The 11,035-nt window shown below is 44.0% G+C and overlaps 1 protein-coding gene across 1 annotated transcript; it reads left to right on the top strand.

The window, feature by feature from the left end:
- Window positions 1–8,270: 8,270 nt before the first annotated feature.
- LOC139438021 (endogenous retrovirus group K member 8 Gag polyprotein-like) lies at window positions 8,271–9,911 on the top strand. Its single transcript, XM_071212988.1, has 2 exons — window positions 8,271–9,162; window positions 9,250–9,911. Exons 1-2 carry the CDS (start codon window positions 8,271–8,273, stop codon window positions 9,909–9,911), a joined length of 1,554 nt encoding a protein of 517 aa, XP_071069089.1.
- The last annotated feature ends 1,124 nt before the right edge of the window (window positions 9,912–11,035 follow it).

Genomic DNA, 11,035 nt, shown 5'->3' with positions numbered 1-11,035 from the left:
ACAACCAAAAAGAAAGTTTCAAGTTAGGAATCCTCTTTGCAGTTAAATAAAACTCTTAGGATTCTGGCATTCACCTTTTCTCCCTTCCTCACTTCCCTCTCTCCCTGGGCAGCAGGAAAGCTGCATGAGGGGTCTGGTAGGAGATAAAGTGGGTCCTTATTGAATCAACTCAACACAGAAGACAATGACTATTTCCAGGAGAGAGCACCTTTCACCTCACTAGGAACACCAAATATGCTATTGGAACATTGGAAAGCATGTCCTAAGGTCCCTCTACCTTAGGTGTGCTAGGGGAGGGTTAATTTATATTCTGACTCCTTCTTCTCCCTTCTTCTCCCAGACCAAGTATCCTATCCCAGGGCATTTAGGTAAATTGTGCTTTTTGAGCAAATTTGCCTCTTCTTTCTTCCCAGGCTCTCCTGAAGCCAGCTTGTATGCTCCTCCAATCTCAAAAAAAGAAAAGAAAAAAAAGGGGAGGACCAGAAAATTGACCCTGCTCACCTAGCCCCTCCTCGTCTCCCACGAGCTCTCTCGCTCTCACAAAGCCAGTTCAAAACCGGAGGGCTAGGGCAATCACGGAGCTCAGGTAGTGTGCCCTGGATTTGGGAAAGGGAAGCCCGGGATATTGTGGAATCAAGGTATGTGGGTCTGTGGAGCATGGGCTATGGGGGCTTAGGGGACACGGACCCCGAAACCATGCATCCGGGAAACACGGGGCTTGGGAATGCTGCTGCACAACCAACAGTTTTCTGGGAACACCGTGATCGCCAGCCCTAGTAGAAAGGGTCCCACCCACAACTTCTGACCTCTGGGTCAGAAATCCAAAATTCTACCTCTAGCAAGCACCACTTCTGTCACTTTCTCTCCAATTCGACGTTCAGACATCTGCTGCCTTGCAAGCCCTCAAAATAGCCTGCTCTGGCAGGACTCCAACCCCACCCAGCCACTTCTTTGTAGGAGAGATTATGCACCCAACCACTTCTTTGCATGAGAGATTATGAGGTGCACTCGCTCAGACACCATCTTCTCCCGCTCACCTAAGGACTTGTTGTTGCTTCTGGACATGAGTTTTTTATTTGTTTAGGGACTTTTTTAAACTAATTTTGAAAATTCTGTTTTCTTTGTCATTTTTTATTATTTATTTCTTTTTAAGAAATATTAATACATCACTAGGAATGTTTCATTAAAAAAATTAAAAAATCAAAAGTCATAAGAGGTTCCCATATAGCCCACACCCCACAGACCACCACATCATTTTTGTGAATTGCATTTTTTGAAGATATATACATCACTTACAAAAAATGTTACATTAAAAATTGTAAGAGTTTCCTGTATACCCCCAACACCCAACCCCACCCCTCCCAAACCAACAACCTCCCTCATCATTGTGGCATACTCATCATGCTATGTGAACATATTTTGGGGCACTGCTGTCCACAGATAAGAGTTTACCCTGCAGTTCGCACTCTCCCTCATTACATTCAGTCGTCTATGGTAGGACATATAACGTCCAGCATCTGACCCTGTAATATTATTAAGGATAACTCAAAATCCCCAAAATGCCCCCACATCACGTCTTTTTACTCTCTCCCTCCCCTCAGCAAATACTGTGGCCAGTTTATCCACCTCGATGTTAAATTTTTTTCTATTACTCGTCACAAAAGTTTTATAGTAGACTATCAGTAAGTCCACTCTAGTCCATATTTTATTCCTCCATTCTGAGGACTATGGGATGGTGATGACCTCTCCACCTCTTGATCAAGAGGGTGCTTAGGTTCCACATGGATGATCGATGCAATTCCTCTGCTTACAGTTGTAGCCACTCTTGATTCCCTGGTGTGATGGTTGACCATCTTCACCTCCCTGTTCGCTGACTTGGTTAAGACTGATGAACAGGAGAATAGGAGGCATCACTCTGCTGAGGCTCAGGCCCCAGCTGGGAAATGGGCAGTCCAGAGATTCAAGTGTCCTGAGTGTGGACCATCCCTAGCACCGCTCACAGGTTCAGTAAAAGTGTCAGAAGAGGCATGTGTAGAAAAGACACATCTGAGTCCAGCTCCATCACAGTCAGGAGCACAAATTCCAAAGTAGGGCCCTCTGACATGGCGCAGAGCTCCAAAACCATTTGCCATGTCTACATAGCGTGTGGATCTCAGTAGCCTTCAGGAGAACCAGTACCCAGGGTTGTATCTACTTCAGATTTTTCTGGATTCCTGGTGAGGTGTGCTTAAGCACAACTCCTCTGATGACCACCCGACTTATTTGGAAGACTCTTAGCCATATCAATTCATTCCTCATTGCCATTTCCCCCTTTTAGTCAAGGTCAAAAGCAGTTATTAACCCTTGATCCAACATGCAGGCTGAGATATTCTGCTGGTCTGAGTTGATCCTTTTATTCAAGGTCTCTTTCTAGATGCTTCTCCAATTAATGATTGCTAGTAATTGCTCAACCCCAGGGAAGTTCATCCCCAGGAGTTATATCCCACATTGAGGGTAAGGTAATGCAGTTACATACTGAGTTTGGCTTAGAGAGCGGCCACAATTGAGTGACATAGAGGCTCTCAATATGTTACTTTTAGGCACCCTACAGCTCTAGGCGTAATTCATATTTCAGGCACACAGCCTCCTAAGGATAGTCATCACTATCAAGGGCTCATTATTGGACCATCCTTCCTTGTTGATTTTTGCCATTGCACTTGGGGGATTTTTGTTGTTCCTTTGAGGAATGTGACAGAGCTCTCCTGGGTGGAAACTCAACACTCCTACAATTAACATTTGTAAGATTAACTACTATAAAATTACACATCATATATCCTAACATACTTATGTTCCCTATATACATGCCCTGGAGAACTCCCCCACCAAGCATGTACCCCCCATTAATAACACATCATGCGAGAGTTCGTCTCTTACCATAGTTTAAACTCTCTGTGGTCCAAAACTTCTTCAACAATGAATCCTAATATATTGCCAAGTTCAATTAATAGGAAATTGAAATACAGTGATAGGTTTAAAGTTTAGAAATAAAATACATAGTAATTTAGAAATATTAAAATAAAGTAAAAATAAATTGGTGTATTAATAAAATGAAAAAATATTATAAAGCTTTGTTTCTAATCTTTTGCCTTTCATCACTGTAATAGGTGTTGCCATGTATGTACGGTTGCAAGAAAATTTCATTTCTTCCTCTGTGTCTACATTCTTTCTATTTTTTTTCTAATTTTGAATTTTGTCTTCAAAAAAGTTTTAGATCACAGTAATTCACTTAGACAATATAGGGGATTCGCAGATGTCCAACATCAAACCCTTTTCCCTTTTCCCAAGCAATGATGTCTTTACATATTCATGTTATATTTACTGCAGCTGATGTACAAATTTTTAAACATAGCTATCAAGCATGGTTCCATTTTGGTTTACAGTATTGTTTATACTTTAGATTGTGCAAATTTCTAAATTTTTAGTTTCCTTATGTTTTGCATTATAATTTATATTTTAGTATATAGACTTTTAAACACTTTAGAGGTAAGTTGACATGTCCATCATTGCATGATGTTCTGGAGCACTTCCATTGTGCCCCCAGTTGCTCTGCTTCCATTCATGCTATACATCTCTCTCCCTCCCCTCAGGGCACAACGTGACACAAAATCTTCATTACTTGAGGAACCAGACTTACAGATGCTGCAGCAATGCTGAGGGCTTGACATACTAGACTGCCCTATCTAATTGGGAGCCAGCGATCCTCTGGAGAGACACAATTCCCTCTCTTTCAGAACATCAGGTCTCCCCAGGATGTGGGTACAATTTCACACTCATTGTATGGTTCTCCACCCAATGATATAACACACTATGACAAAATGAGCACACACATACTCCCTAGAAGCTTGCCCCATACCAGATACACCCCCCTTAAGCACCCATCCTTATATTTTCTAAAGAGTTTTCTCAACAGTATAGTTTCAACCGTATACATGACATTCTCTTATATTCAATGTTTCCCATCTGCCTTCCCCCAATTCCTTGGGTCATGTAACCCATCCTCCCAATGCTACACCCCTCAAACCCACAGAACCCACCCAAAGGTATCCCTGTGCCTCTATCTTGTCTTTTCCCTGTACAAATAATTACCTCCAGCTTACCATTTCTTATTACAAGGTCTTGTAGATATTTCTCTACACTGTTTTCCAAGGTCATTATGGTCTTGGCTCTTATATTTATGTCTGATCTATCTTGAGATGATTTTTGTGTAAGGTGTGAGAAGGTAATCCTCTTTCTTTCTTTTGATTATGAGTATCCAATTCCATAGAAACTATTTACTGAAGAGGCCATTTCTCATAATTGAGTGGGCTTGGTGCCGTGGTCAAATATCAGATGACTATACATATGAGGATCTATATCAGAACTCTCAACTCAGGTCCATTTCTCAGTGTGTCTATCCTTGGGCCCATACTATGCCGTTTACACTATTGTAGCTTTGTAGTATGTTTTGAAGTCTGATATTATGATTAATCCAGTTTCATTTTTCTTTTTAAATATATATTTGGCTATTCGGGGTCTCTTTCCTTTCCAAATAAATTTCATAGCTAGTTTTTCTAGTTCATTAAAAAATGCTGTGCTGTTTTTTATTGGAATTGCATTGAATCTGTAGATCAGTTTTGGTAGGATAGACACCTTAATAATATTTAGTCTTCCTATCCATGACCTGGGAATATTCTTCCATTTGTTTAGGTCATCTTTGATTTCCTTGAACAGTGTTCTATAGTTTCCTATGTATAAATTGTTTCCATATTTAGTTAAGTTTCTTCCTAGGTATTTGATTTTATATTTGCTATTGTAAATGGTATTTGTTTCTTGATTTACTCCTCAAATTGCTCATCATTGGTGAACATAAGTGCTACTGATTTTTGTGCATTGATCTTATACCCTGTGACTTTACTGAACTCATTTTTATGTTCTAGAAACTTTGTTGTAGACTTCTCAGGGCTTTCTATGTATAGGATGATGTCAACAGCAAATAGTAAAACTTTGACATCTTCCTTTAATATTTGGATTCTTTTTATATGTTGGTCATGCCTCAGTGCTCCAGCATGTACTTCTAACACAATGTTAAATGGAAGGGATGATAGTGGGCATCCTTGTCTTGTTCCTGATAATAGAGGAAAAGATTTTTGGATTTCATCACTGTTAATGATGTTAGCTGTGGGTTTTTCATATATACCCTTTATTATGTTTAGAAAGTTTGCTTCTATTCCTATCTTTTGCAGTGTTTTTATCAAGAAAGGGTGCTGTATTTTGTCAAATGCTCTCCCTACAGCTAGAGATATGATCATGTGATTTTTTCCTTCAATCTGTTTATATGGTGTATTACATTAATTGATTTTCTTATGTTGAACCATCCTTGCTTACCAGGAATGAGGCCCACTTGGTTGTGGTTTATAATTTATTTAATGTAATATGGAATATGATTAGCAAGTATTTTGTTAAGGAATTTCATATTTAGGTTCATTAGAGAGATTGCTTTGTAATTTTCCTTTCTTGTGGTGTCTTTGTTTGGCCTTGGTATTAGGGTAATGTTGGCATCATAAAATGAGTTAGGCAATGTTCCTTCTGTTTCAATTATTTGGAAGAGTTTAAGCAAAATTGGTATTATTTCTTTCCGGAATGTTTGGTGGAATCTACCCGTGAAGCTATCTGGCCCAGGGCTCTTCTTAGTTGCAAGGTTTTGATGGCGGATTCTATCTCTTTACTTGTCATTGGTTTGTTGTGATCATAGATTTCCTCTTGTCAATGTAGGCTGCTTATGTGTTTCTAGGAATTGGCCCATTTCCTCTAAATTGTCTTTCTTGTTGGAATACAGTTTTTCAATGTATCCTCTTATTATAGGATTTATTTCAGTGGGTTCAGTGGTGATAGCAACCTTCTCATTTTTTATTTTGTACATTTGTATCTTCTCTCTGTTTTTGTTGTTTATCTAGCTAAGGGTTTGTCAATTTTATTGACCTTCTCAAAGAACCAACTCTTTGTCTTATTTTGTCAAGTGCTTTCCCATTTTCTTTTCCATTTAGTTCTGCTCGGATCTTTGTTATTTCATTCTTTCTTGTTTCTTTGGTGTTCATTTTTTCTTTTTTACTAATTCCTCCATTTGTTCACTTAGTTATTCCACTTTATCTCTTTCTTCTTAATTGATGTATAAATTTAGGGCTAAGAATTTCCCTCATAATACACCTTTGGCTGCATGCTATAAGTTTTGATATGTCATGTTATCATTTTCATTAGTTTCAAGGTAGCTATTGATTTCTCTTGCAATTTCCTCCTTGACTCACTCTTTGTCTAAGTGTGTTGGCAACTTCTACATCTTAGTGCCAAATCTGGGCCTCTGGCCCTTGCAGATTTCCAGCTTCAGACCCAGTATGGTCAAAGAAATTATTTTGTATGATTTTGATCTTTCTGAATTCATTGAGACTTTCTCTGTTTCCTAGCATGTGGTCTATCCTGGAGAATGATCCATGTGCACTTGAGAAAATTGTATATTCTGCTGTATTTGGGTGTAATGTTCTATATATATCTATTAGGTTCAGATCCTCTAATATGTTGTTCTAAGTCTTTGTTTATTTGATTCTCTTTTGAGAGATTCTGTGCAATGGTGATAGTGGTGTTGTAAAGTCCCCAACTATAATTATAGAGGCATCTATTCCTTCACTTACTTTCTCCAGTGTTTGCCTCAAGTATTTGGAGGCCCCCTTTTTAGGGGCTAAATATTTATGATTGTTCTTTCTTCTTGAAAAATTATCCCTTTCACTAATATATAGTGTCCATCTTTGTCTCTCCCAACATTTTTGCATTAAAGTCTATTTTTTCAGATATGAATATAGCTCCTCTTGCCCTTTTTGGTTATTGATTGCCTGTAAAATTGTTATCTAGCCATTCACTTTCAATCTCCTTGAATCCCTGGGTCTAAGAAGAGTTTCTTGTAGACAACATATAGAATGGTTATATTTCCTTATCCAGTCTTCCAGTCTGCACCTCTTAACAGGTGAGTTTAATCCATTGACTTTTAGTGTTACTACTTTCAAAAAATTTCTTATATTAGCCATAATTTATTTTGATTTGTGTTTGTCTATGTGGTTTATTTTTTTTCTCTTTTTTGTAGTTTTAGTTGTTCTAACACTCTCTTCCAACTCTGTCTCTCTTCTTTTTTTTTCCTCCTGCAGAAATCCCTTTACTATTACTTGAAGTGAAATATTCTTGTTGGCATACCCACTTAGTTTCTGTTTATCTGTGAATATTTTGTGCTCTACATCATTTTTGAATGTTAGCTTTTCTGGATAGAGTATTTTTGGCTGGAAATTATTTTCTTTTGTACCTTGACTATGTCATAACACTGCATTCTTGCCTCCATGGTTTCAGATGAGAGATCAGCACTTAATCTAATGGAGCCTCCTTTGTACATGATGGTTCTCTTTTCTCTTGCTGCTTTTAGTCTTTTGTCTTTGTCTCATGCATCGGATAATTTGACAAGTCTTTTGGTAGGCCTGTTGGGTTGGGATTTATGCTGTTCAGGGTGTGTTGTGCTTCCTGGACATACATGCATTTCCTTCAATAGGTTTGGGAAGTTTTCAGGCATTCTTTCATCTAACTCCTCTTCTGTCCCCTTTCCCTTCTCTTCTCCTTCTGGGATGCCTATAATGCACATGTTTGTGGATTTTCCATTGTCATTCAAGTCCCTACGTCTCTGCTGGATTTTTTTCTATTTTTTTTATCAATTAATTTTACTATCTGTTTGATTTCATGTTACTGCCTCCCTCCACCCCTCCTCCCAGCCATTGTTATCTTCCCCCTCCAGCTGTTGCTGTCCTTCCCACCAGTCCCGCCCACTCCCACCTATCCACTACCACCCCATAGCTAGCCCGCCCTAGCTCCAACCCCTCCCTCTACCCAACCCTATATAACCAAGTGTACTTCTGCAATAAAGCAGACCTGTTCTTGCGCTCAAGCGGTCTCCATGGTTTTTCCCCAACCGCGCGTCCCCCACGCCTGGAGAACCGGTGCTCCCTCTTGGGGCACCCCCCCGCCGGTGGTTCGGCAGGAGCAAGCCCCCCCGACTCTTGGGCCTGAGCGAGGATGAGACCCTCACGCTCAGCTACAACTGGTGCCCAACATGGAAGCTCCTCCCCCGGCCCCTCTCTGCTGCTGCTGCTGCTGCTGTGAATCGGACGGCCCATCCTCGTTCTCCAGGTAGGGACCCCTCGCCGTCGTCCTGTCTCTATTTCAACATGGGCACCTCTCTATCTACGCGTCAGGCGCCGCAAGTCAGGGCCCTCGCCGCCCTGCTCGACACCAATGGAGTCCGCGTTTCCCTGCGGCAACTCCAAAAATACTGGGACCTTCTGCTCCCCTTTAATCTGTGGCTCGCCACTTGCCAACTCTGGAGCCCGGACACGTACTCGCGACTCATAGATCGAGTCGCCTCTGCAATGGAGCATGAAAAACGCTCCTTCCCGCCAGGCCTCTTACCCATTCTCGTCGCCATCCGTGCCTGTCTCCTTGGTGCCCCATCCGAGACTATTCATGAGGCTTCTCCCAAGCAGCCTCTAGACTGTGATCCCAATGAGTCCGCCGACACTGACTCTCTGTCTGACCAACTTGCGGCCGCCCTTGAGCATGAGCCCCCCCGTCCGAGCTCCCCGCGGCACACAGAGACCGCTCCTGCGGCTCCCCAAAATGGCGAACTTCCACCTTCTTCCTCCACCTCTGCCCAAAATGGCGCACTTCCGGCTTCTTCTTCACCGGGCCCGGAGCCCGCCGGCGGGAACAAAGGCGCTTCTTCCCGCCTTTACCCGCCTCTTCCTGCCCTGTCAGCATCCGGCTCCGCCCCGGAAACTGTATGGTCGCCATCTTCCGCTAAACCGGAAGCTTCCCCCGCGCCATTTTGTTCACAACCGGATGCAACTACTCCACCATCTTGGCCGGCGCCCGGAAGTGACGCAGTTACTCCGCCATCTTGGCCGGCGCCTGGAAGTGACGCGGCCACCCCGCCATCTTGGCCCGGAAGTGCCCCGCCGCCATTTTGTTGTCGTCGAGATGCTGCCCGGCCGCCATTTTCTCACTTATTTTCCGCTTATCCCTTGCCACCACCTTATGGCAGTAGCCCTCCACCTACTCCTAGTGGGGCACCCTCTCATACCCCCCAGCTTTACCCACTAAATCTGCAGCCTACACCGCAATGACCTCAAACTTGGCTGCCCTTCACAGCGGAAGAAGTTAAGACCCTCCGCAAAGCTGTTAAAGAAGATGGAGTCGGCAGCCCTTATGTGAAGCAGCTCCTTGAAGAGCTGGCAACTCAACTCGTTCTCCCATACGACTGGATTTCCCTAGCCCGTACCATCTTAACGCCAGGTCAATTTCTTAAATGGCGAGCTCACTACCAAGCAGCTGTTGACCGGCAGGTAGTAGAAAATGCCCAAGCTGGCGTCTTATATCCACCTGATGCGTATACGGGGATCAACAACTACGCGGACCCTCGTCCATATCTACACATTGACCCAGGATTTTGGCACCGGGTAAAATTCCTCATCCACCGGTCCTTTTCTCTGGTCTCCACCAAGCAGCCCACCAAGCTCGCACAACTGCTTCAAGACTCCAATAAAACTTTCCCAGCATTCGTCGCCCGCGTCCTGGAAGCTTGCCAGCGGAAAATTTCTAGTGAAGACGCTCAGTTCGCACTCGCCAAAGAGCTCATCATAGATGGATGCCTTGTGCCCTTCCGGGCTGTGGTCCTCCCCATACATGATAAAGATATCCACGAATGGGTTCTCACCTGCCGCAACGTTGACCCGCAAGTCAAAACGCTCACTGCTGCCTTTGCTTCTGCCATGGCCGTTTCATCTACTCCCACCTCCGTCTGCTTTCGGTGAGGTCAGTCCGGCCATTTCGTCCGCGAGTGCCCTCAGCCAGGCCCAGCACCCCGCTCCGCCCTGCCACCGCGAAGACCGAGAGGCCCTTCTACGCCGTGTCCACGCTGTGGAAAAGGATATCACTGAGCTCGTGACTGCCGTGCCATCCAAAACTACCAGCAGCCTTTAAACTCCCAGCGGGGCAGGCCTCAGTCCCACCCGCAAGAGGTCCTCGGGAAGACTCCCAAGCCATAATGTGGACAATGCCCATCACACGCCACCAGAGACCCTCATTAGAGCTTAAAATCGATGAACAATGGCTCGATGGGCTTCTGGACTCTGGTGCTGAAGTCTCCTGTGTTCCCTTTGAGATCGCCGCGTTCAATCACTGGCCCCTCGAAACTGGCCCTCAAGTCATCGGCGCCACAGGAGCCGCTACCTCCTGGAAAACATCTCAGCCTCTGCACTGGAGCGACTGAGAAGGCCACGAAGGCCAAATTTGCCCACTCGTCCTCTCGTCAGTCCAGACGATCTTATGGGGGAGAGATGTCCTCAGCCAGTTAAAAGCCCGAATCACCACAGAAGCCTTCTCAGCTGCGCTGCCCCCCCCCTACTAGGGGCCACTGCTCCCATCTCAAAACCTGACCCTATCCCTCTGGAATGGGACACAGAGGAGCCCATCTGGGTCGAGCAGTGGCCCTTGTCAGCTCACAAGCTACAAGCTCTCTCTGCCCTCGTCGAAGAGCAGCTACAAGCGGGGCATATTGAGCCGTCCACCAGTCCCTATAATTCGCCAATCTTCGTCATTAACAAGAAAAACACAGGCAAGTTCCACCTTCTCCACGACCTCCGAGAGATCAACAAGCATATTAAGCCAATGGGATCGCCTCAGCCAGGATGCCCGCATCCCACCGCAGTCCCCCAACATTTTCATGCAGCAACCATCGACATAAAAGACTGCTTTTTCTCTATCCCTCTCCATCCCCAGGACTGTCCAAGGTTTGCGTTCACAGTTCCGCACATCAACAACCAAGGTGCAGCGCAGGGATTTCAATGGAAGGTGTTACCTCAAGGCATGCGCAACAGCCCTACTATATGCCAATTGTATGTCAACCATGCCATTGAGCCGCTGCGCTCCAAGTTCA

Source organism: Dasypus novemcinctus, chromosome X (genome assembly GCF_030445035.2).
Source record: "Dasypus novemcinctus isolate mDasNov1 chromosome X, mDasNov1.1.hap2, whole genome shotgun sequence".
Lineage (NCBI taxonomy): Eukaryota > Metazoa > Chordata > Mammalia > Cingulata > Dasypodidae > Dasypus > Dasypus novemcinctus.
This window is presented reverse-complemented; position numbering and strand designations above follow the sequence as displayed.

Coding starts and splice junctions, on each gene's coding strand:
- LOC139438021 (XM_071212988.1), top strand. CDS start 8,271: ATGGGCACCTCTCTATCTACGCGTCAGGCGCCGCAAGTCAGGGCCCTC. Junction 9,163..9,249: donor TAGCCCTCCACCTACTCCTA/GTGGGGCACCCT, acceptor TGCCCTTCACAG/CGGAAGAAGTTAAGACCCTC.